Source organism: Gossypium hirsutum, chromosome D04, assembly GCF_007990345.1.
Source record: "Gossypium hirsutum isolate 1008001.06 chromosome D04, Gossypium_hirsutum_v2.1, whole genome shotgun sequence".
NCBI classification, from domain to species: domain Eukaryota; kingdom Viridiplantae; phylum Streptophyta; class Magnoliopsida; order Malvales; family Malvaceae; genus Gossypium; species Gossypium hirsutum.
Window position 1 is genome coordinate 58,166,743 of NC_053440.1, and position 24,438 is coordinate 58,191,180.

At 35.2% G+C, this 24,438-nt stretch overlaps 3 protein-coding genes across 7 annotated transcripts; 1 reads left to right on the plus strand and 2 right to left on the minus strand.

Annotated features, from left to right (window-relative positions):
• LOC107898045 (callose synthase 7) lies at positions 1–15,707 on the plus strand. 4 transcript variants are annotated; one of them, XM_041091136.1, is made up of 37 exons: positions 1–365; positions 459–572; positions 1,095–1,184; positions 1,307–1,404; positions 1,527–1,641; positions 2,529–2,636; positions 2,723–2,799; positions 2,880–2,946; positions 4,212–4,334; positions 4,421–4,535; positions 4,771–5,102; positions 5,281–5,333; positions 5,454–5,514; positions 6,531–6,612; positions 6,720–6,769; positions 6,876–6,962; positions 7,060–7,161; positions 7,320–7,414; positions 7,506–7,587; positions 7,682–7,845; positions 7,936–8,050; positions 8,174–8,362; positions 8,448–8,599; positions 8,834–8,943; positions 9,023–9,130; positions 9,238–9,300; positions 9,433–9,574; positions 9,654–9,783; positions 10,668–10,790; positions 10,876–10,991; positions 11,123–11,206; positions 11,748–11,860; positions 11,933–12,162; positions 12,499–13,296; positions 13,389–13,439; positions 13,817–14,005; positions 14,746–15,707. In XM_041091136.1, the coding sequence occupies exons 1-37, from the start codon at positions 231–233 to the stop codon at positions 14,983–14,985; spliced, it is 5,103 nt and encodes a 1,700-aa protein (XP_040947070.1). In that variant the 5' UTR covers positions 1–230; the 3' UTR covers positions 14,986–15,707. The 4 variants fall into 4 exon arrangements, with proteins under 4 accessions (XP_040947070.1, XP_040947071.1, XP_040947072.1 ...); XM_041091138.1 differs by lacking the exon at positions 1–365 and having other exon boundaries at positions 515–572; positions 1,532–1,641; XM_041091137.1 differs by lacking the exon at positions 1–365 and having other exon boundaries at positions 463–1,184; positions 1,532–1,641.
• Positions 15,446–19,126, minus strand: LOC107898719 (uncharacterized). 2 transcript variants are annotated; one of them, XM_016824236.2, is made up of 10 exons: positions 18,790–19,126; positions 18,609–18,703; positions 18,415–18,522; positions 18,051–18,133; positions 17,608–17,693; positions 17,321–17,370; positions 17,101–17,193; positions 16,133–16,224; positions 15,837–15,943; positions 15,446–15,704 (listed from the first exon to the last, which is right to left on the minus strand). In XM_016824236.2, the coding sequence occupies exons 1-10, from the start codon at positions 19,006–19,008 to the stop codon at positions 15,663–15,665; spliced, it is 975 nt and encodes a 324-aa protein (XP_016679725.1). In that variant the 5' UTR covers positions 19,009–19,126; the 3' UTR covers positions 15,446–15,662. The 2 variants fall into 2 exon arrangements, with proteins under 2 accessions (XP_016679725.1, XP_016679724.1); XM_016824235.2 differs by having other exon boundaries at positions 17,608–17,741.
• Positions 19,127–20,696: 1,570 nt separating this feature from the next.
• On the minus strand, positions 20,697–24,064 carry LOC107898717 (cullin-3A). Its single transcript, XM_016824234.2, has 2 exons — positions 23,619–24,064; positions 20,697–22,874 (listed from the first exon to the last, which is right to left on the minus strand). Exons 1-2 carry the CDS (start codon positions 23,777–23,779, stop codon positions 20,837–20,839), a joined length of 2,199 nt encoding a protein of 732 aa, XP_016679723.2. The 5' UTR covers positions 23,780–24,064; the 3' UTR covers positions 20,697–20,836.
• Between the last annotated feature and the right edge of the window lie 374 nt (positions 24,065–24,438).

The window sequence follows — 24,438 nt, forward strand, 5'->3', positions numbered from 1 at the left end:
AACAGCATTTCAAATCCAAAAATCAACTGAAACGAATTGAAAAGGCAAAGCCTTGTTCAAGGCATTTTCTTCTCTCATTTGCTCCTTTCAGAATTTCCATTTACTGAAGCAAACCCAAACCCCACACTCAACTCTCCAATATTCTCTTCATTTCTTTTTCTTTTTCCGTAATATATAATCACAATGCCATTGATCATTCCTACCCATTACTCCAAAACCGCTCTACACCAATGGCTAGTTCTAGTGTGCCGAAGAGGCCGCCGCCTCCGCCGCCACCGTTTGCGAGACTGATGAGGAGTAGAGACCCAAGGAATGAATATAACATTCTTCCCTTTGACGGTTCACCAATTATGAAGCTTCCGGAGGTTTTGCTTTTCATTTATTTGTTTTCCGATGCTTTGGTGGTTATTGTTAATAATTTATGCTGAAAATTTTGACCTTTTCTTGTCCTTATATAGATTGAGATTGCGGTTGAAGCCGTTACTAAAATGAAGACTCTCAGTAGCCGAAAAATTGATGGTGTTGATGAAATAGACATATTTAGTTGGCTTTCTTCTCTTTTTGGGTTTCAGGTATTATCTGCTTTTTTTTTGGTCATCGTCATTGGTTTCGCTTTCATCTTTCCAGCTATGCAGCCAATGCAGAAACTCCATGGCTGATAATATTGATGATAATGTCTATATAAATGAACACATTAATTTGGTATATACGGACACCATTGGTTCTCGAGCTACACAGTGGAGGTGGCTCTATCTTTTTGGCAACTCCCACTCTTTTTCATCTGAGGATTTGAGCTCGAGGACTTAAAGTTGGAATCACAGCTTCTAACCACTAAATTATCCTTTGAGGGCAGTAATATATCGATATTTTAAATGCCATTGTCAATGTCATTAACTCTTTATATATGCTTTACATACTCAATTCTGAGTTAGGCACTGTCAAGTATCTTAGAGAACAGAACCTTCATTACTGAGTCGGTTTGGTGAGGGAGAGGGGATGGGGCACACTCAGGCACAGTGGTTGGTTGTGCATGATGATTCTTTGTTTCACTATGCTTACATTGGCTTTTCTTATAATATTTTGGGATATTAAAGAAAGGGAACACAACAAATCAGAGGGAGCACTTAATATTGCTACTGGCCAATATTTATACAAGGAAGAAGGATCTCAAGCGTTGTACTGAGGTGCATAAAGTTCCTTTATTCTTTCCTTTTGAATCCAATTTCTCTATTCAGTTTGATTTAATTTTGGATTGATTTTCATATTAATACCATCATTTATTGAAGATTAAATAAGTTTCTTATAGGTTGAGGCACTTAAAGGGGCCATAAAGCAATCGAAACAAGATTTTCTCAACAATTATGAATTATGGTGTAACTATATGCGTACCAAATCAAATATCAGGTAATGTTTTTTTTATTTATTTTAGATTATGAAAAAAAATAACGAATTTTTAAAAAAAATTAAATCTACGTTAGACTTTTTATTGCATATTGAGCGCACTAAATTTCATTCTTTTGGTACAGAGCAGAAGAGACAGAGCAGGAATGTCTCATTTATGTTGCACTCTATCTTCTTATATGGGGTGAAGCTTCAAATATTAGATTCATGCCTGAATGCATTTGTTACATATTCCATAAAGTATGTTTCTTTCATTTCAATTAATCACCATCTGTGATTCGGAAATTCTCTAATTGCAGCTAGTGCTAGTATCTGTTCATCTGCCATGTTTTCATTGAGGCGATAGCTAGTGTCTGTAGTTACTATTGAAAATTTTTATATCATTAGGATCAGAGCCATCATTAATAATTCTTATAAAGTAGCAATGAGAATTAGAGATGCTTCAGTTTTTTTCGGAAAATGGAGTATCTACAACTAATTGCTATTGTAAATGTTCACAACTGTGTGGTGCAAATTACATGAATTATGATTATGAAGAGAGAAAGGCCCTTAACTGTAGATTTAAATTTGTCATTTTTATGTTAGACAACTATAAAGAAAAGAGAAAAAAAAGAAGACATATACATTATTTTTTACATCACTGCCATTAGTCAACATATTCAACTTTGCTGAGTTTCCATTGACTTCACACATGTGAATGTCGAGCATAAAATCAGACAAGTAATAGAGTTTGAGAGACTGTTCTTATAAAAAATATGCACTCTTCTGCAGCTGAACTTTAAGTGGATAATGGAAATCTATCCTTCATCCTAGAAATAGTTCTTAAAATTCTGACTCTGCTTGATTGGTTTATTAAGTATGTTACTGCACATAATAAATCAATCATGTTATGTGGTTTGTTGCTGAAGAAGATAGTGTACTTGAACATTTTTTTGTGGATGCTGATATATGGTAACTCAGTCGCAGAAGATTATGTAATATAAGCATGCATCCTACATTAGAAATTAATCATGTTGATTGGTATTTGTTCAGCTTCCATGTCATGTTGCCTACCCTCTCCCGCCCCCTTGTTTTCTCCCTTCTATAAGTAAGCTTCTGCTCTTTCCCCTGTTTCATGATTGTATAAGATGGCGGACGATGTTAATCAAGTTTTTTCTGGAGATAAGATGATCCAAAACCCAGATGGAAGCTTTTTAAGCAATGTTATAAAACCTATTTACGAGATCCTATCTAAGGTAATATTTGTTTTATTGGATAGCACATGTTTTTTCCTATCACCTGAAACATCCCACGTAAATTTTATTATTATTTGGTGAGAAAGGAAGCAGGAAAAAACAAAGGCGGCAAAGCAAGCCATTCTAGATGGAGCAACTATGATGATCTAAATGAGTGCTTTTGGTAAGCTCTGAATGATTAGAACTGTTTTATTTATTACCAGTCAAGTCAATATTTGATGTGTATAATATACATTCTTCTAGGTCTGGAAAGTGCTCTTTGGAGCTACGTAAACAAAAAGAGAAGATGCCATTGCGAGCTGCACACGAGGCAATTTATTTTTCCTCTTAAAATTTAGCCCACATTATATAGTTATTTTATCTATATGTGTGTGCATGACAAGTGTATTTAACATCTCCTTAAAGAAATATTGGTTCTTATATGGTTTTTTCCTTCAATGAATCACTTATAAGGCATGTAAAATCTATTTAAGTATATGCATATTGGTATATATAAGTTTACAGTAGACCTTTGGTTCAGAAAGTGTACCCTAGCTCATATCTTTTGGGGAAGGGATAGATAGAACATTCTAGACTGTGGCACCATAGAATATTGGAGGCCCTATGAGCAAAGAAGCACATAGAGGGATAGGCAATTGGCAATACATGTCTGATACAACACGGACATAGCAATACCGGAAATTCCAGAAAATTAGGACATGGGTGGGTACGGGAATAAAAACATTTCTAAGATAATAATATACAATAAAATATAAAATTAATATTTCATCTTGAAACACTCCCCTCCACAAAGTGACTGTGGTTCATAGCTTGCAAGTTTTTGAGAGTTTTGTGCTCTTTTGTGTTAGTGAAAGAAGTAAGATTTTATTATAAACCAAGAAAATTGTTGGAAAAATGGAAGTCAAGAACCACATGTTGATCATGTCAAATTTCCAGCTTTACAATGTATGGATATGATGCAAAATGTAATATCAACAGCTCCAGCATTAATAGTGCAAACATGAACGATATGTTCAGCCTTACAATAAATAGCATGTCTTTTTAACACAAACTTCTCCTGAAATTTTAGCCTATCTACAAGGATTATTGTCCCCAGCTTCTGATACATCGTTCCTGAATCACTTAAACTGCACCTTTACCCTTGTGCAGGCTAATAGTTGACTCTATTTTCTTAAAATTTTGAAACATAAAACAATGTAACAATATCAGAGTAACTACGTATTGAACAAATAGTGACTTAATATAAGCTAAAATGACTTATCAGGAAGGAAACAAAAGCTAAAGTTTTTCTTGTAATCTAGGGTTAGAGTCATTGTTTATCTACTAAGATAGGTGTAACGGGAACATTGTAAACTATTTTTCTTATATTTGTCAACATTACAAGTCCATTTTTTGCAGTTTTGAAATTTTAAAATAATGTTGCCACTTGTGTGGCATATGATTCCGCCTTGCTCTCAATAAGGCGAGCTAATTCCTTTCACAAGTATATATATTGATCTCTATCAGTTCGTCTTTTTCAATACCGTTCAGATCTTTCATGTAGGACTTGAGTTAATGTTTGTATATTCTTTGCAGATTCTAGAGAAATTTACTGATGGCTGGTGGAAGTCCAAAATTAATTTTGTTGAAGTCCGCACATATTGGCAGGTTTATAGAAGTTTCGACCGAATGTGGGTATTCTTCATAATGGCTTTGCAGGTGATCTCACCTTTCAACATTCTGCTTTAGGTATTTGTAACTGTCTAGGTATTGATAGCATAGATGCCTTTTTTTTTCTTTTTCAGGCCATGATAATTGTTGCATGGACGCAATCTGGGTCCACTTCTGCCAATAATGAAGTTGTCTTGAGAAGAGTGTTGAGCATTTTCATTACTTATGCTATTCTCAGTTTTTTTCGAGGTACTACTGGTGGTCTTTATGCATTCTCCCTCTTGTGAAAGCAATCCCTTAATTGTCAAATTGACATTGTATTATGAAAAATTCTTCTCGTCATGAGTGGCTGTGGCTTTGTTTTAATATAACAGTTCACTTACAAGTTCCATGTCATATAGACGTTATTTTTAATTGCATGATATTTGGTATTGATAAATAGAATTTTAAGATTTTCATCTTTTCCATATATAATTTCATGCAGCTATTCTGGACGTAATTCTCAGTATCCATGCTTGGAGGAACTCTGATCTTACCCAACCACTGCGCTACATTCTGAAATTGGTTGTGGCAGCTATCTGGGCAGTAGTTTTGCCGGTAGGATATTCCACTTCTGTGAAGAATCCAACAGGACCATTGAAGTTCCTTAACCACTGGGCCAGAGATTCACACAATCAGTCATTGTATAATTATATTCTTGTGCTTTATATGATACCTGATTTACTGGCTATTATGCTATTCTTGCTTCCACGTCTGAGGGAAAAAATGGAGCTATCAGATTGGCCAGTAATTAATATTGTTATGTGGTGGGCTCAGGTTAGTATATCGACATGGTTGCTTTTAATCATCATCATTAGTATGAGAATTAGTATTAGTATTGTTCTTTCTTGTTTTCTTCTGTGTGATCATTGTTAGTGTCTTTTCCTCAGACTCCTTGGTTGTTTTCTTAGTTTAATTATTCAAGTTATCTATGCTAATATTTTACTTTGTGCAGCCAAAACTTTATGTTGGAAGAGGCATGCATGTGGGAACCTTTTCACTTCTAAAGTAAGAGAGTTATTTTTTTTTCCATTGGGCCTTTTTCTCCCTGCTCATGTTTAATGTTCTTCACATTGTTCTAGGATTTTAACATATTGCATTAAGTGAATGACATTTCTTTACTCTCAGGTACACAATATTTTGGATATTGGTGCTAAGTGTCAAGCTAGCATTCAGTTACTTTGTGGAGGTAATTTATCCTTTTTTGATGCATACCTTTTCATAGTCAGAATGCTCAATAACCAATTTCTTAAAACTTGTAGTTCATTTGCTTCAATGGGCACCTTCATTCCACAGTCAGGAAGCATTATATTGCTGTTAGCTTGTATTGCTACTTCGCACTAAAAGTCCCCATGACATATTTGTATAAGGATCTCTTTTCCATTTTTGGGTTATAGAAAAACATATATAAGAAAGTATTATTTTGATTCAGCTAATTGGCTACAGAATAATGCTTTGTATAAAGTAACATCTTTTATGAATGAGTCCCACCAATTACACCTAGTTATATAGTGCTTGAAATCTGAATAGAGAACCACAATAATTCTATAATAGTTAGGTGATTTCTTCTTTTGTTATTTGTTTCGTATTTCTCAGTTTAGTTATGAAATCATTTCCAGAAAATGCAGCATAAATTTTTCTCCATAGTTGTTCCCATCGAACGTAGACAATAGAGTAATAAGGACTGATGAAAATGTGATATCATGTTAAATAATTAAAGTACTTGACAACAAAGAGATTTATCAGGTCTGTTCCAAGTCAATCTTGGTTCCCAAATATGAATCTCTCTTTGGAACCATCTGCTGTATACTGAGACCAATTTTGAAGGTTTTAACAGCCTTGGTTTGACCCTTTCTTGCTGACACTTTTTTGCTGCTTTCGTAAGGTTTTATCCTTGGTTCCAATTTTTGTTTTGATGTATCATCTTATCTTACACGATGTACTAAAGAGTAAACATGTTAAAAATCACAGCATGTATTGGAGCTGAAGGTAGTTTATCTAACTTACTTTAGTTCTTGCATGAGTGGAAGCACATAGCTTATTTCTATGGTAACTTATTTTGAAATCAGTGGGAACATATTCATCCAGTCTAATCTGCAAATTATTGATCATGCAAACTTTTCCATCAAATTATTTAAACTCTTTGAGGATATATAGTTTCTGAGTTCTGACAGCTTCATTATTTTTCACTTATTGTGTCCATAGATATTGCCACTTATTCGGCCAACAAAGGTAATCATGAAGATACAGGTAGAAAACTACCGGTTGCATAAGTTTGTTCCTAATGGTAATAAATTGTTCTTCCTTATTTTATTTAATTCACCTTGTGATTGCACCAAAATCGATTTAATTTTCCTTTCACCTGCACTAATTCATGTTCTCTAACTTATGTAGTAAAGCACAATATGGGAGTCATTATAGCAATATGGTCTCCAATCATCCTAGTACGTAAGCTTTCAATAACTTCGGTTTGACAGTAATACCATAGTCTTAATCCTTACATCTACCCTGTAACTTGGACCATTATCTGAGAGAGCAGTTCTTTGGTAGGTTTATTTTATGGATGTTCAAGTATGGTACACCATCTTTTCTACTCTTCTAGGTGGAGTTCTAGGAGCTTTCAGGCACTTGGGAGAGGTATGAGGCCACTTCATTGACACTTACATGCAAAATATTTTTATGATTATGTGAAAGAAAGAATTTTGTTTCATACTTTCTCCCAATTATTGCACAGATTCGAACAATTGGGATGGTGCATTCCAGATTTGAATCTATCTCTTCTAAATTTCGAAGCTGTTTTGTTCCACTACATTCTGATGCAGTGACAGAAACCTTGGTAGTGCTATCCTAACTTTTGGAATTCTAGTACTTTATTCACATTCAAAGCAAATGTAGGCAATATGTATGGTGTGATCTTCAGCTATTTATATTTGTATGACCTTTAACATTATCTTTTCTCTTTTGCGCTAAACATAAATACTATGAATTTCCCAGAGTACTTCAAAAGAACAAAATGAGAATGAATATTTTTGTTTCATGTGGAATGAGTTCATACGTTCCATGCGAATGGAGGATCTGATTAGCAATAGGTTGGAGCATCTTCTTCCCAGAGATTTCATACTGTAAGACAGACATACATGCATACTTTCTAATATCACTCTGCTTTCTTCTCCTGTTCAGGGACAGAGAGTTGCTGCTTTTACCACCTCCACTGGCTAATAAGCCTGGGGATCAGTTTCCACTCTTCTTGCTAGCCAGTAAGGTAAATATTCTTGAGTGTTTATGTTGCTTGGCATATCATGTAATGCAAACACAAAGTCTTTGTTTTACATATTTTCTCTATCCACATATGACAGATTCCTGCTGCAATAAACATCGCAAAAGAGTTTAAGAGGAAGGATCATGCTGAGTTAGAAAAAGTTATTGGGAGTGATAAATATACTTGTGCAGCCATACTAGACTGTTATTACACACTGAAGAGTCTTATATTTTTACTTCTAAAAGATGAAGATGACAAGAAGTAAGACAGAAGCACTTGTTGTACCTTTGAACTTCAGACATAATGCAAACTGGTCTGTGATTGTTTTTCTATTTTTTTCTTCTGGGATAGGATTGTAGACGAGGTCTTCCATGCTGCCAATGGTAAGAAATTGTTTTTGCAAAACTTCAACATGAGTGGTATGCCTTTGCTGGCTGTCAAGTTGGAGAAGTTCCTAAAGATCTTGGTAATAACTGAGCTTATTCTATTTTCATTTCCTGTATTTTTGTCCCTGCATTCGCTGTTGGTGGCATGTAATTGACCTGTATCTGTTAATTAAGCATCTGTTTCTTGAGTTGTTATGTGGCAGATGGCTGATTATGGGGATGAAGAATTCAAGAGTAAAATCACCACTGCCCTCCAGGAGATCATGTATATAATACCTGAAAGTATTGATGATAACTCTCCTCTCAAGGGAGCTCTGAAACGTGATGAAATCTCTCACAAGTTTAAAAACATAAATACTAGTGATATCAAAAAGAATATCTGGAGTGAAAAGGCACTGAAACTCATTACTCTTAAATATGATTTTCACATATTTCAAACAAAGACAAATTTTTATCAAGTTCTAAAATTTTCTACAGGTAAATAGGCTTCATTTGCTTTTGACTTTCAAGGAATCTGGCACAGATGTGCCTCTGAATTCAGAGGCTCGTCGTCGAATCACATTTTTTGTGAACTCCTTATTTATGAATATGAGAAGTGCACCAAAAGTCAGTAACATGCGTTCCTTCAGGTTGGTAACTCTAGTCAGTTTTGAGACTGTTTTATTCGAAACTAGCTGCCGTAACCGCCACATCAATTCAAAAGTGAATCTACAATTCTAGCTTCATGATAGGTTGAGGTCTCCAGGGTAGTTCTATACGAATTATATGTAGATACTATAATCTGTTGGTTGGAAAAGATATGACTTTAAAGTACCTTCTTAGAATTTTAATATAAATTTATTTCTTGGAATTTTTTTTCTTAGTGTTTTGACTCCGCATTACAATGAAGAAGTTGTTTACTCTGATGAAGAACTTAATAAAGAAAATGAGGATGGGGTATCAACTCTGTTTTACCTGAAGACAATTTATCCAGGTGAGTTCTTTATCCATTAACATATTGCTCTTTATTCTTTGGAATCACATGAACTAAGTTAGAGATGTCTGCAAACTAGATGAATGGACCAATTTCGAGGAGCGTATGAAGGACAAACTGGAGGAGGAGAAGAAGGAGGAGCGTCGTAAATGGGTGAGTTACAGAGGACAGACACTCTCTAGATCAGGTCAGGATGATGGTGATCAATTAGCAGTCTGTCATACAATAACTTAAAGTTAATTGTTCATTCTTGGCGTTTGACACAAATATGTTTTCCTATGTGTTTCTAACCAGTTAGAGGGATGATGTACTACAAGAAGGCTCTAGAACTGCAGTGCTCAATGGAATTTACTGATTGTAAGGACCAATAGCTTATATAGACATGAGATGAAAATTCTAAATATTATCTCCAAAATTGATTCAATATTTTTCAGTTCAGCTGAAAGTTGTGTCATATAGTTATTAACTTTATATTGACTTCCTTCATAGCTATTTCAAACGAGGAGGATTGCATTCGGAAGCAAAAATTACCTGATTTGAAGTTCACCTATATCATTTCTTGTCAGATATACGGAAATCTCAAACGTTCAAAAGATCCTCGTCAAAAGGATATTCTAAACCTCATGATAATGTAAGCTAACTTGCAGAGTGCAGTCATAAGATTAAAGTTCTTGACATAAACCTATGGCTGATTCCTTTACTTTCAAAAGGTATCCGTCACTACGTGTTGCTTACATCGATGAAGTAGATGAGGCTTTGAAGGAAAAGACTGAGGGAAAAACTGAGAAAGTGTATTACTCTGTTCTTATCAAGGGTGATACGATCAATTATTCCGAAAGAGTAAGTGCTAGTTTGTATGAAATTAATTTCCCAAATGAATTTTGTTTAAAGTACTTGATTTTGAATCTTCACCCTCTTTGGAACCTGGCAATCCTCAACCATTTATAATAAATTTGGGCCTGGTGGGGTTTCGGTGAAGATTCTATGAATATGATTCTTGATGGAGTGAGTTAAATATTTCCTGCTGTGACCAGATATAATCATGCATATAAAGTTAACGGTTACAAGTTACAACTAGCTTTATGTGCTTTCTCTCTTATCTACTAGTGGCAAGTGGGATGCTAAAAAGTAAAGTATAACCTAATACTTGTATATATGTTGAGACCAGAAATTAGTTCAGATTCCACTAGATTTGGAATATAAGAAATTGTATTCTAATTTCCTTTCTCCTTGATCCTTACCATGTCTGTAGAATCAAAAGAGGGTTTGCATCTGCAATATTCTTAAAGTGGCATACAAACCTGTTAAGGTTCGTGTCAAAGAGTGATATCATAGTCTGGAAAAACTGATTTAATCAATCTACAAGACATCTACACGTGCTAACCTCAACAATTCATTGCCTGAATGGTTAGGTTTCACTGGTGAATTGGTGTCCAGCATTTGAAGTTTTATATCTAACTCTTAGAATCTGTTCTAGCCAGTTTCTATTGAAGTGGCAAAAATATTATGTTGGAAAAAGAATTCTGTTTCAATTGTTTGATTAAGATGAATAGCTAGACTACTGTGCATTACTTAATGCCCTGATTTTTATGGAATTATTTGAAATTCTAATTGCTTATGACATCCCTTTACAGTCGTGTGGTAAAATATCTTGCTCTGTTATTGTTTTATTTTCTTGTGTTACTAATTTCTTATGACAACCTGGCGTGCCATGTGGCTTGTAGGAAATATACCGTATAAGACTTCCAGGTTCTCCAACAAAAATTGGTGAAGGGAAACCTGAAAATCAAAATCACGCTATTATATTCACTCGTGGAGAGGCCCTGCAGACTATAGACATGAACCAGGTAGATGCCTTTCTGCTGTCTTTCAAGGAGTCATTTTTTGTAGAAATTTTTCCTATGTCTATTGTCTTTATCTCTTTGGTTGTAGGACAATTACTTTGAAGAGGCTTTTAAGATGAGAAATGTATTGGAAGAGTTCCCACATTCCCATGGTGCACAAAAGCCTACAATATTAGGTTTAAGGGAGCATGTATTTACGGGAAGGTTAGAGTGACCACTTCTCTTTATAAGTTCAACTGATCTTGAATGGATAAATAGAGTCAATATGAAAAATACCATTTGCAGAATAATTTGAAGTACTGAATTTTGCTTGAGCTTTTCTTCCTCTTCTACAGTGTTTCATCACTTGCTTGGTTTATGTCCAATCAAGAGTTCAGCTTTGTAACCATTGGCCAACGCTTTTTGGCAAGTCCTCTAAGGTAAACCTGGCATTCTTACGATAACTGACTCAGTGCTTCTGAAACATCATGCCTGATTACTACTAATATTTTCATTGAGCTTCTAAGAAGAGCTTAAATGGTGGTTATGCTATTATAAGAACTCGCATAATAATAGTGATAAATAGCCATTTTGTACTGATAACTAACCCTCTCTCACAACATCTGAAATTAAATCTTTCACAATTCCATTTAAATCTAATAAAGGAACTGAATAGAAATAATGTAGCATTTTGTAACTTTGAATTAGCTACAGAAGGTCAAGTCAAACCAGGCATTTCCAATTCAGTTTGAGCTAAGTTGAATCCTTTTCATTATAGTATACGACAATATATTTGAAAATGAAATCTCCCAAGTGATGATTTTGGGTGATTCTATATTCAGCAATACATTCTCATGGGCTTTTTCCGTTTCTTTTATGGTATACAAAGCTATTTCATTTCAGTTGTACAACTTTTTTACCTATGGACCCACTTAATTCTATCTTAACCAGTGCAGTTTCTTTAAATGATTATCTTTTCAGGGTGCGATTCCATTATGGTCATCCTGATATATTTGACAGAATCTTCCACATAACAAGGGGTGGGATAAGCAAAGCATCAAAAACTATAAACTTAAGTGAGGACATATTCGCAGGTAATGATCAACCATTGTAAGTTGCCAATGTCATATATTGGATATAATGGCTAATTGCTTAAATCTCTTCAGGGTTCAATTCGACTCTTCGTCTTGGGTCTGTGACACACCATGATTATATGCAAGTTGGAAAGGGGCGTGATGTGGGGATGAATCAGATATCAATTTTTGAGGCCAAAGTTGCAAACGGAAATGGGGAACAAACACTTTCTCGTGATGTCCACCGTCTTGGTTGTCACTTTGACTTCTTCAGAATGCTATCATTCTACTGTACAACAGTTGGCTTCTATTTTAACAGCCTGGTATATATAATATATACAAAAATGTTTTTCTATTTTTAGATTGGATGAGCTCCTTCAAAAATTAAAAGATTGACTAGATTCATTTTTAAGTGACTTGACCTTATTAGTCAGGGTTACTGTTATGTTGGTATCTCACCGTATGACAAATATTCGGTGTTGCCTGGGTGTTGAATCCTTAATTTAACTAGATAAGCCTTGATAGTTGGATCTGGCATTCACTGCATATAAATGTAGGCTCCTGGATAATACTAAGACTTATGGATGGTTTTATCTGTGTTCTTGCTTGTAGTCTGTTATACTCGGAAAGCTATTGTGACTAACCCTATTATGATTCAGGTTACCGTCCTTATTGTGTATGTTTTCCTTTACGGCCGTTTGTACATGGTTATGACTGGACTGGAAAGAGAGATTCTAGAGGATCCACAAATTAAAAATAACAATGCCCTGGAAGCAGCTTTAGTTACACAATCTTTCATTCAGATGGGCATGTTACTGGTACTGCCCATGTTAATGGAGATTGGCCTAGAGAAAGGGTTCCGCACTGCTTTGGGTGATTTTTTCATTATGCAGCTGCAGCTATCTTCTGTGTTCTTTACATTCCAGCTTGGAACAAAGGCACATTATTTTGGGAAAACAATCTTGCATGGAGGTTCTAAATATCGAGCTACTGGGCGTGGTTTTGTTGTTCGACATTCTAAATTTGCTGATAACTACAGGCTTTACTCCCGAAGTCACTTTGTGAAAGCATTGGAACTGGGTCTACTGCTTGTCATATATGAAGTTTATGGGGAATCATATCGCAGTTCAAGTCTTTATTTGTTCATCACCTTCTCAATGTGGTTCCTAGTTGGATCTTGGTTATTTGCTCCCTTTATATTCAACCCATCTGGTTTCGAGTGGCAAAAAACAGTGAATGATTGGACTGATTGGAAGTGGTGGATGGGAATTCGTGGTGGTGTTGGTATCCAGCCTGAGAACAGTTGGGAGTCATGGTGGGATAAAGAACAAGAGCACCTTAGATACACAAGCATAAGGGGGAGGGTGCTTGAAATTCTTCTTGCACTTCGTTTTTTTGTCTACCAGTATGGAATAGTCTACCAACTTGATATAGCCCATCACAGCAGGAGTTTGCTGGTATAAAATATGACAGCAAAAATAATGTGATTTTTGGCTACTCTCTGATTAGTTTCATCACCATAACCTTATTACATGTAACTTTTTTGCAGGTTTATGGACTCTCTTGGTGTGCTGTTCTAGTAATACTTATAGTTCCAAAGGTACGTAATAAATTTGAAATTATGAAGTAACTCTTAGGAGGACTAAGTCAATGGAATTTGCTTAACCTAAGGTGAAAATATGAAAATGAAATTTTCTAATAACAGCTTATAGTCCCCACGATTTATAGTTGACAAATGCTTTGATAGTCAAAGTGTAAATGTGTGCAGGTGCTAGGCATAATGTTGTTCACCCCACACATTTTATTCCATAGCGGCCTAGTTTTTTTTTTTTTTTTTCATTTTAACTTTTTTTAGACATTGAATGTAGTCTTTCGTTGAGAAAAGCAGGTGAAATAGAAATTCAGATTTTCTTCTGAAATTTATCAACAGAAGCATAAAATTGACTTGGTGTTCTGCTTGCATGTTCTTTGCTGTAGATGGTATCAGTACGTAGACTACAGATGTTCCATATGGACCTCCAGCTGCCACTCAGAATGCTCAAAGGGCTTCTTTACCTTATTTTGTTGGCGGTCATGATCATTTTATTCAAATTTTGTGGCCTCACTTTGTCAGATTTATTCGCATCTATCCTTGCCTTCATGCCCACCGGCTGGGCTTTCATTCTTGTAAGTCCTTAAATTTTACGATTTTCAAATTTTAAGCCACATTCTGTCAATAGATCATGGCAAAAATGAACTGCATCTTTGTTATCCAATTAATCTTCTCCTTTATTTCCTGACCAATGAAGGAAAATTTTCATCTCGTTCATTTGGTATAACCACCAAAACATTTTACTTGATGATAATCACTTTGAAACAAACTGCATTCTTACTGGAAGTGCTTTGACTCATTTAACATGATCCATTGAATGTACCAAAATTTATTTCACAGAAAACTAATATTTTAAGTAATCACTAAAATGCCTTAACATAATGCCTAGAAAGAGAACCATGCTTTTTTTTTTCTCATTTGGTTTCACAAAGTTTATCTGATATATTAAGTGTATCTTTCTGCGCAAACATGCTAAAGTCTGTTTTCCTCTGATTACCAAGTACCAACTTATTGCTCACTTTCTAGTATTGTCCATCTCTGAAACTTTCAAACAGCACCAAAGAATTTCCTAATGTTGACTTTTGAGAAAGGAAGGAAAAAAAATTCTCCCTCTTTTAGAACTATTTTTATTGACATCTAAAACCCTGTGGGATGTACATGCCTTTGAAAGATTGTACCTAGAGAAAGCATATAAGATTATGCATTCTGTTAACTGACAAACAGCAAGAGTAGATATTTTATGGAAAGAAAAGTAATATATATGTATGTACGTATGTGTTCATAATCCAACCATTCTTTTCCTTGTTCTTCTTAGGTTGGGCAAGCCTGCAGGCCTTGCCTGCATAAGCTACTCTGGGAGCCAATAAAGGAGGTGGCCAGAGCATATGACTTCATGATGGGATTGTTGTTGTTCACGCCCATTGCATTTTTATCATGGCTCCCAGCGGTAAACGAATTCCAAACACGAATTCTCTTTAATCAAGCTTTCAGCAGAGGCCTCCATATATCTATGATTCTTGCTGGAAAGAAAGATGGAGGAGCCTCCTTTAATTAACATACATATACCACTGTATGGTTTTCTTGTCGAGACTTAAGAGTGTTTCAGTGTGCTTAGTCTGTATTTATTTTGTTTTGGGAAAATGCAAGAGCTCTGGCTAGTGGCCTTTAGGTGTTACCTTTCTTCATCTATCCTTGACTGTCTGCATTTCTTTTTCCTTTTCCTTATGGTGGTTGTCCCTTCCTAATTGATGTTTGCCTCTTGGTTTATGACTTTGTGGGGAAAAATTGCTCAGATATTTGATTCTCATTTCCATTATAATAAATTAATATTTAGTATGTGTCCAAGTATTCTAATATTAGATCCTATGAACATATAGCCCAAAAGTCGTGCAATAGTCAGTGATGAGTAAGTTTTGGAAGAAAAAAGAAACGGTTTGCGTTTAAGATTGTTTGCATTTGGTGCAATATTATAAATCAGGCATGAGCTTGACGACAAATAATCTTTACAACAGCTGTGCTGAAGAATCTGTCTTCATAATTTCTTTTGCTTGCGAGTTCACTGATCAACTTTACACATGCACATGATTTCAACAATCATGCTAGCAGATTTGGATTTAAACACAATCATAATTTCAACTCAATGAAACTAAAATTTGGTTTTCCAATTACACATTACGGACTCTCAGCTAAATAAGGCTCCATTATCACCTGGAAATAAGCTTCTCCACTTAATCAGTTCGCCTGCAACAATTCCTTGATATCATACCCTTGCAACTGCACACACATAAAAACCAAGACATAATTTTTCGTTTCGTGATTCTAAATTTGCTTGCAACATTCAAGGATACCAAGTCCAAATCAAGGTCATCAACAAGATTCATGATCATCAGTGTTGAAAATTTTTACCTGAAGAAATGTAAGAAGCAAAATCACTCCTGAGTTCCAGAAAGCATGTATTGTGATAGGAGTCACCAGATTGCGAGTTTGAGCATATGAAAACCCCAAAGCAGTCCCTACAATAGACCAAGAGATTTGTCGGCTTCCATTCGATGTAAGGAAACACATGATATGCACTATGTAATTTGATCTTTGGATGTATCTTAAACGATTGTGATATTTGAATGTGATTGGGAAGTGGAAACTCAAAAAATGATAATTGCTTACAGCAAATCCTCCACTTGTACTTTGCTGTCAAATATTACCTAGTACAAATAGCTGAGGAAACTCTCCGGGAGTGAGATGTGCAAGTGCAAATACAGCAGCACTAATAATTATAGAAACTGGTGTAGGCACCCTGAAAGAAGAATTGAGGAAAACATCAAACCAAGTTGTAAATTAATTACGAAAGTATAACAAGCTTGAATACCAAGCCTCCAATGCACACAAATCAATTCAGAAATTATGCATTTTTATAAACAAAACTTTTGTGCAGCAAGAGAAAGGATAGAACAGTGTTGCAGGGGAGCAGAGGGAGTTCAAAAGAACAACCCTCATGCTAAATCAAGCTTGTTTCAAACCATTTGGATAGATTCCAAAAACACTATTCAGAACATGCTTTAAATGGCCACATTTACTTTGATAATTGAGATTTGAGATGTCCTTCTTGAGTTTCCCAGGCCAGAGCCACAAATTGGGGCCATACAATGCTTATATTATTGAAGCCAAGAATTCCCAAATGCAACAACTTCAGAGTTTGTCCATTCTTGCATTTATCTATGTTTCATACTTGTTATACCGTTCTTATATATTTAGTACAGCGTCTCTTACCAAGATTCAATTTAAGTCGCACAATATGGCTGTCAATCTACTTGTTAATAAATAATTCCCTGTTTTTGACATATATATTTAGATCATGAGTTCATCATAAAATCACTCTTGTTCTTCTACTTACTACCCTTTCTTATATTTCCTGTTATATTTTATTTTCTAATAACTGATTTATGTATCAGCAAATTGTTTTTATAGGATGAATCAAATGTTTGAAAGTAAGGTATATGAGTTTTCTAAACAAAGAAATAGCTCTTCAATGTTCAGTAAAATTGCACATTCTCGACAAAGGGAAAAAGAATGTTAGAATTAGTATAGTTGACCATGTTCACTGATTCATTAAGACAACATAGCCAAGAGAGCATCCAATAATTTATTTAAAATACAGATTAAGTAAAAATACCATTTTGTCAGGGATGTCATAAAAAAGCCTCGAAATACCGTCTCCTCAAGAACTGGTGCCAGAACACCTGTGATGCCCACCAAGCAAGCAGTGCTACAATAGAGATCAACAACATCAATTCAACTAATAGTGAAGGGAATAGTGCTTAGAACCCATAAGCTACACATCATTCTAACCAAATTTGCAGCCACAATATGAAGGAAAGCTCCTATGCAAGTACCTGATACTTGAGGATCCAATCAATGGAAGCAAGCGGACCAGAGCATCAGTCTGATAAATAAAAAATAAAAAAGCTTGAGAGGTCAGTAAGGAATATTAAGTGGCAGAATGCCACTAAGTTTAGATAACAGTAATTGTAATTCCAACAAGGTAGTATCCACTCTAAATTCCTCAGCTAGGTCTTAGCTAATTCTCTGAAATACAAAAATTAAAATCAAAATCAAACGCAAGAGGAATCCACTTGACTATCCTTTATTAAATTGAAAATAGTAGCAAATAATTTCTAACCTCTCTTTGAGAGTCCTCACCACGAAACAAGGACATGGCAGCCCCTGTTAAAGCAATAGCAATAAGAGCACCAACAAGACCAATTGCTGCCCACAAAAGCCATCCTTTCTTTAGGTTGAAAGGTTCCTTAAAATCTGAAAAGAGTATTACACTATATTGGCTTGAAAATTTGGATAAATAATTCATATCATTACCAGTCAAGTTTGGTTTAGATTTTTATTTTTAAATCTCTATTACCATCAACATAAAAGAAAATTCAATTTTATAACTGAAACATTAAAAAAGGTCAGTTGGCAGCCTTCCATGCAAATACCTATATAAACAAAAGGCTAAAAGAACGAGACAATGCCTCTTTTCAATGTTGCCTAATAGAATAAGACATTATTTTCATAAGGTGCATAGAGATCAAAGCAATAAACAGGTTTTGCATGATGAATAGATACCATAGCGAAATAGATCTTCAGGAAGGGGTTGAAAAGTGTTGGCTACACCAGAAAGAACTCCAAGTACCACTATAGTTGTAATGCTGTCAAAGCAATAACAAACATATTTACATCCATATTTACACCAAAAAAACCCAGCAATTCAATTCAGAGGTAAAGAAAAATCTATCTGTATTTAAAACATGACAAAAATTGAAAAAAATAAAAAGCAAGTTTCACAGTTCTGTTATATAAGGAGAAACTAAGTCTCAGCGTAGCTTATCCGCAGATTGAAGTAAAGACAAGACATTAGAACATAAAGTTTACAAATGGAACTTCAATGCAAATGCAATGATGGTAACTATTTAAGGATAGTGATGCATACCTTTGATCCACAAACAGTATCTCAGCCTTCTGGTCCAAACTTAGTTCTTCAATATTAAGTCCTAGATAAGGTATAGCTGCTGTCTCTATTAATCCTGTCAAAATAAAACTGCCTGGGAAAACTTTATTGCTTTCTTAATCCAAAGATACCACTCACAAACCATTTATAAAAAAATAAGCAAAGATGAAACACACCTTAATCCACATGCAAGTGAAGTTAATGAAACTGTTTGCCACTCCCATGGAACCTCCCATCGCTTGAGTATTGGCCACCCCAATTCAGTCTCTTCCTGGGATTTAAGATGGGCAAATATTAGCCTCGTGCAACTTTGGGGTAAGTAGTAATATAATTGTGGGGAATTTTATTTTATTTTACCTTTTGCTGGAAATCGGGATTGTCTTTTCCAGCATTGAAGAAGCCAAAAGGAAGCAGTTTTAAGGGAGTAAGAGAAGGTAAGGTGGTACAAGTGTTTGGGAACTTTAATAAAAGAGTGTTTGGCCTGTTATAAAGAAAGGGGGGAGCTCGCTTGGCGAAGGTTTTGATCGAAGCAGAGAAGCAAAACCGAGGTAAGCTTGTAATCATTGTCGCAACCATTGTTTGGATTTGATCGGAAGTTTGGAGTTTACGAATTCAAGCAGAGATATCCAGGCAAAGCGGATGGGGATAAGGTTACGTTACGCGGAAAAACAAAAATAGGTCCCTCAACTTCTCTAATTTATGATTTCCTCCACTGAATTTTACATTTATGTCTATCTCTTAACCACAGTTAGTTTCCAATTAATAGTTGAATATATAATTATGAAAATGTCATCATTTTTTATTTTTGGAAAAAAAAAGAGGGAACATTTAATAACTTAAATAACAATCCGATTCATGGAAAAATTGACTATATCAATCTTAACAACGGCAAGAATATAAAATGCACAATATAGTTCAATAGTAAATTTAGGATTAATTTTTAGGAGATTTAGTAAAGTTTTTAAAAATTTTAGGAGTTTAATGAGTTTTTTTTTAAAAAAAATTGGGATCTAATTAATATTTTTGTAAGAGTAATGTGATTTTTTTAAAAAAATTAAAAGAATTTTAAAAAAATAATTAAAAGGTATAATTAAAAATTTTCAAAATTTTGAAAAGATCTAATTAAAATTTTCTAAAAGCTTCAGAAAAAAAATGATTTTTTAAAATTTTGGAAAACCTAAATAAAAATTTCTAAAAATTTCAAAAAAAAAATCAAAATTTCCCAAAATTTTGAAAAGCTAAGACCCCCTCAACCCTTATAACTGTTATTAGGGTTTATAATCAAAATTATTAGAAAGATTATTGTCTTCTCAAAACACATACAATATTTGACTACATTGAAAAGAGAAGGGGTTGAATGAAACTGTGATTTCAGGTCATCCTTATCATTTTCTAATAGAAAATGACAAATCAACTTTCTTTTTCCTAATTTTTAGCATTTTTAGTTGGATTTAAATCATAATTTCATACAATGCTTTCTCACGTTCAAAAATTCTCCTTCTCACGTTCAAAAATTCTCAAGATAATCCTGCGGTTACTAATTAAAGGATCGACTAGCAAGTATCGTACACAAACTAATTATTGAAGTACACAAACTAATTATTGAAGTAGCACCAACTTCATGCGAGATTTTAAAGTTGGCTTGCAAGTGAAAGACCAATTCCACAACCATATAAGAATCGAATAAGCTCAGCAAGAGAAATCAATGTGAACCATCCAAATTTAGGTGTGTGCCATTTGACTTGCACAAATTGATGGTGGGAGGCCTCCATGGATTTATTATGAAAAAAGCCAGCGATGGCAAGAGTATTGCAGAGAATTAAGGGAAGTTGGCTTCCCATAAAATGTTCAGAATTAAGTAACAAAAGCCACAAGCTTCCAGGGGGAGTCGAGGCTTTGATATGAGAAGTTTTTGAGGCCATGTAAATGTTGGATCGAATCCAAATGATGGAAGCGTGTGGCAGAAGGAATCATAAGAGGAGTGACCACTCGAGCAGAGCGGCAGAGGTCATTAAACCTCTTGTGTTCAACAAACTACTTCCCAACCAGGATTTTAATGGATCTTTCTTCTTCGGTTTAACTATTACTAATAGTTGAGAAGAATGCTTTGTTTTGGACACCAATCCTTCTTCTACTTAATTCATAGTTCTGAAATACCCAACAGTACCGCTCATGCAGGCTTTCCGAATCAAAGCCAGGAAGCAAGCAAATACGAAGTAGATGGATTGGGGGATAAAATGTGTTAGAAGCAGCAGCGTAAGAAATAGCAAAACCAGAAACAAATTGACATCCACTCAAACAAATCGAGATAGCATAGTATGTGAAACAAATTTTGACTTACCAAGTAGGGTACAATTTCATTTGTCAACATTAACCTTTCCAAATCAGACACTCCTGTCTCTCTCTAGGCTAGATACCGATACAATTTCCTATCATTGTTGTCCCTTTCCAAGAAATCACGCTCGATAAGAGACTCGATCCTTTTCTTAATCTCCGTTGGGTTGGCCAGGAACCGCGACTGCAACTGCTTTGTAACCTCAGCTATTATATTGTTGTGATCCAGCACCCTCCTTGATTTCATGATCCTAACTATTGCAGCTTCAATCTGCGGCTTCCTGTCCTCCTCCACTCTCTGTCGTGTCTCCTGCTTTTCAGGTTCCGATTCCTTTTGTGCAACCACAGTTCCTATCTTCACTTTGTAGAATTTGCTTGTGAACTTATCATTGACAAAAAATGCATCATCCTCACCAATGTCTTTACTCATAGGTTCTTTCCTAAGAACATTCTTTCCCTTCACGCATGCCATTGATTGCAAACACCTTTTCAAGTCTGAAGCAGGAATCCCAGTGGCCTGTTCAACCTCCTTGTAGCTAAGCCTATCAGCATTGTTAAAAAGCATCAGCACACACATCTGGTAAGTTGAAACATTCAACTCATGCTTCTGACCCTTCCCAAATGTTGCTTTTATATCTGCTGTCCCCATATTGGTTTGCCAGGACAACCTCCTACCAGTATGGGTTCCAAGATAATATGACCGAAACTTCTCGCAAAGTGCTGACGTTTCAGCAGGCAGGTTGCAAGTAATACTGGGCTGAGTAGGCCAGGACCCTGTTGTTAGAACCTGAACAACTAGGGTAGGACCATCAGTCAGCTCAGGATGGCTTGCGTAAAACCCTTGCATTGTATCCTGGGAGGTCTTCATGTCAGTAAACATGCCTTCTAATTTCGATGTAAATTGATACCCACATTCTGTCTTAAGCTTGACTATCAGACTTCTCTCTGCATCATCAGATACAGTTTTGCCAGATAGAAGCCGCTTAGCTAAGTGCTGTTTGTAGTACTTCTCAAATACATCCTTCTCCTGCAGATAGCGAAACAGCATCATAACTTTGTCAAGAATTATCTCCACATCCTCCTCACTGACTCCTTTCAAACCTTTACGAAGCTTGTCATCCACAAACAAGGAAATGAACTCAGGAGAACGGTTATTCAAGTTGATGAAATACTCAAAAGAGGAGTTCAGAGCATTCTGGAATGTCTTATCATTGCTAAATGCTTGGCTAATGATACTATCATATTTGTCCTTTTCATCCAAGAGCCTCTGGACAAATTCCACAGGATCTTTTAACTTTTCCGCATCAGTAACCAGCTGTTTTCCTATTTCTCTGAGGTGAGAGGTCATCACATCTCGTATAGTTGAGAGACCATTGGGAACTCTTCTAAATAAATTGTACATTCTCCCCAAGTCCTCATACTTGTCATCAAGAAGCATATTTACCAAGCCAGAGTTCTCCATGTGGACTAGTCGCATCATGTGGTTAGCAATCATCTCCTTCTCGACTACATTAGTTATCTTGACTTCACTCTTGACATCCAAGAAATGGGTAACTCTCTCAATTTCTTCATTTAGACGTAATTCAGCTTTCTTCAGATAGTCCCCACAGTCACAGCACTCAATAAATTTCTGAGATTCACCCATATAAAACTCAGCAGAAACCTCAAGAAATGGCTTCTCAAAGTCCTCCTGGTAAACAGAGGAACCCAAATCCATAAGCATCTTGATTATATTCCTCATGAGGCCCCGGTCTATAACTTCACCAGTTCGCTCTCTGTGTACTAGTTCAAGAAGCATGCTCAAAAGCCTGGACTGTATTTTGCTGGAGTGTATAACATTATCCCTCCACAAGTTAAGTCCCAGCTCATGAACAGGGGTTTTATGGGTGTTTGGAATGTAGGTCCTGTCCATGTACATCAATATGTCTCGAATCATTTGCAATGCCTTGTTGTGGTCGTTCCATTTCCTGTTCAGCTCTTCAAGAAACAAATCACCTTGAGCAGCCTCTATAGATTTTGATATTTCTTTGAGGTGTGCGGTCATAGTTGCAACCAGCCCAGAGTACAGCTTCTCACCAAATTTGTGCAAAACCATGTTGTATGCATTCCTGAATTCATGTGAGAAAAGCCAATACCATGAAAAAAAAATTTACCTAAGCTTTATTTGCTCATTTGAAATTGACTTAGGAGAGATGGCAAGGGAGAGATCTTTTCCAAGCACATAATATAGTTTCCAAGATTTTTAGCATGGATACTGACAAAAACTTTAACCAAAATCTGAATCCCCATTACTGCAACTGATAAGAACAATAGGGATAAGTACTTTCAACTTTTCATAACTTAACAGAGTCTAACAGTGAACATCAGCTGACATATACAGTCAAATCACACCAGCATATGGACAGTCCACATTAATCGTCAAATGTGCATATGTGTACGAAAACATTAACAGTGCTATGAGCATCCACGGACGGGCAAAATTCAATTGTTCCCATCATGTAGGTTACCAAATCACTCTTAAGAAGAATTCAATTAAATATCTCCAAGCTTATTATCTCCATAGTCATGTTTAAACAGTATTTTCAGCAAATTTGTAACCCAAATATTATGTAAAAAAATCCATGTACAACGCAGATTAACTAATAATAAAGTCTTCGTAGTTTTAAATTATTTAGACAAAACCCTAATTAAACTTGCATCCGCAACTTCTATATATATATTTAAATAATTTTTAATAATCTAAGCACGGAATCGTTGCTGGAAAGCTCTAGATTTATGAATCAAAATCATAGCGTTAATCACGAAGTAAAATCACATAAATTAATTAAAAAGGAGAAAGGGGAGGGGGGAACCTGTAAAGCTCTTCAAAACTGAGGCCACTGGCATTATGATTGTAAATCTCATGGATTGCATGTTCAAGAATGCTCCAGGTCTTCTCTGCATATTTAGGATCCACCACGACTCGGTGCTTGAACGCTTCTATCTGGAAATTCCTTTTCTTTTGATTACTCATTTCTTTCCAACCTACCTTCCTTTTTATCCTTTTCTTCAGATTACGAAACCCTAATCGAACGGAAACCCGCCCGAAGACTAACAGAACAAGCAAAAGAAAATACACGATCTATCAAAATTAAAATGATCAATAAACTTGTCTGATTAAAATCTTTGTATTAGATGGATTAGGGTTTGAAAATGGGAATATTGGGGGAAAAAAGAGGGATTTGTATAGGGACCCAAATGATAAATGAAAGTAGAGGAGAAAAAAGAAACAGCTAACTGGAAATTTCTGTGTTTGTATATATAGTTATTAATTAAAGACCGTTTTTACGTCAGCGATAAAATACATAATTTAATTATTAACTGGATTACGGATGAAAAACTTTATGAATTTTATAAGGTTGGTTTTAATAGAAACGGTAAAGTTGAAATAATGAATAATTATTTTTTATTTAATTTTTATTATGTGTATTTATTTTGGTAAAATGATTTTTTGTCCTTTAATCTGGAGTAAATTATTTTTTTTAAATTAGAGTATTTTAATATCTATCAATTTTAAAAGTAAATATTTAAGAATAATTACTCATAATATTAAGAATTTGTATCAAATTTATATAAATATATTAGAATATAACAAAGTTATCTTTCAAAGTTTACGAATTCTATTCTAAAAAT

Excerpts from the sequence above, each read along its gene's own strand:
- LOC107898045 (XM_041091136.1), top strand. The coding sequence starts at position 231 with ATGGCTAGTTCTAGTGTGCCGAAGAGGCCGCCGCCTCCGCCGCCACCG. Across the intron at positions 4,335-4,420 it reads TCTTCATAATGGCTTTGCAG|GCCATGATAATTGTTGCATG; the intron begins GTGATCTCACCT and ends TTTCTTTTTCAG. Across the intron at positions 5,103-5,280 it reads TTGTTATGTGGTGGGCTCAG|CCAAAACTTTATGTTGGAAG; the intron begins GTTAGTATATCG and ends TACTTTGTGCAG.
- LOC107898719 (XM_016824235.2), bottom strand. The coding sequence starts at position 19,008 with ATGGTTGCGACAATGATTACAAGCTTACCTCGGTTTTGCTTCTCTGCT. Across the intron at positions 18,134-18,414 it reads ATACTGTTTGTGGATCAAAG|CATTACAACTATAGTGGTAC; the intron begins GTATGCATCACT and ends TTGCTTTGACAG. Across the intron at positions 17,194-17,320 it reads ATTGGATCCTCAAGTATCAG|CACTGCTTGCTTGGTGGGCA; the intron begins GTACTTGCATAG and ends TCTCTATTGTAG.
- LOC107898717 (XM_016824234.2), bottom strand. The coding sequence starts at position 23,779 with ATGAGTAATCAAAAGAAAAGGAATTTCCAGATAGAAGCGTTCAAGCAC. Across the intron at positions 22,875-23,618 it reads AGTTTTGAAGAGCTTTACAG|GAATGCATACAACATGGTTT; the intron begins GTTCCCCCCTCC and ends ACATGAATTCAG.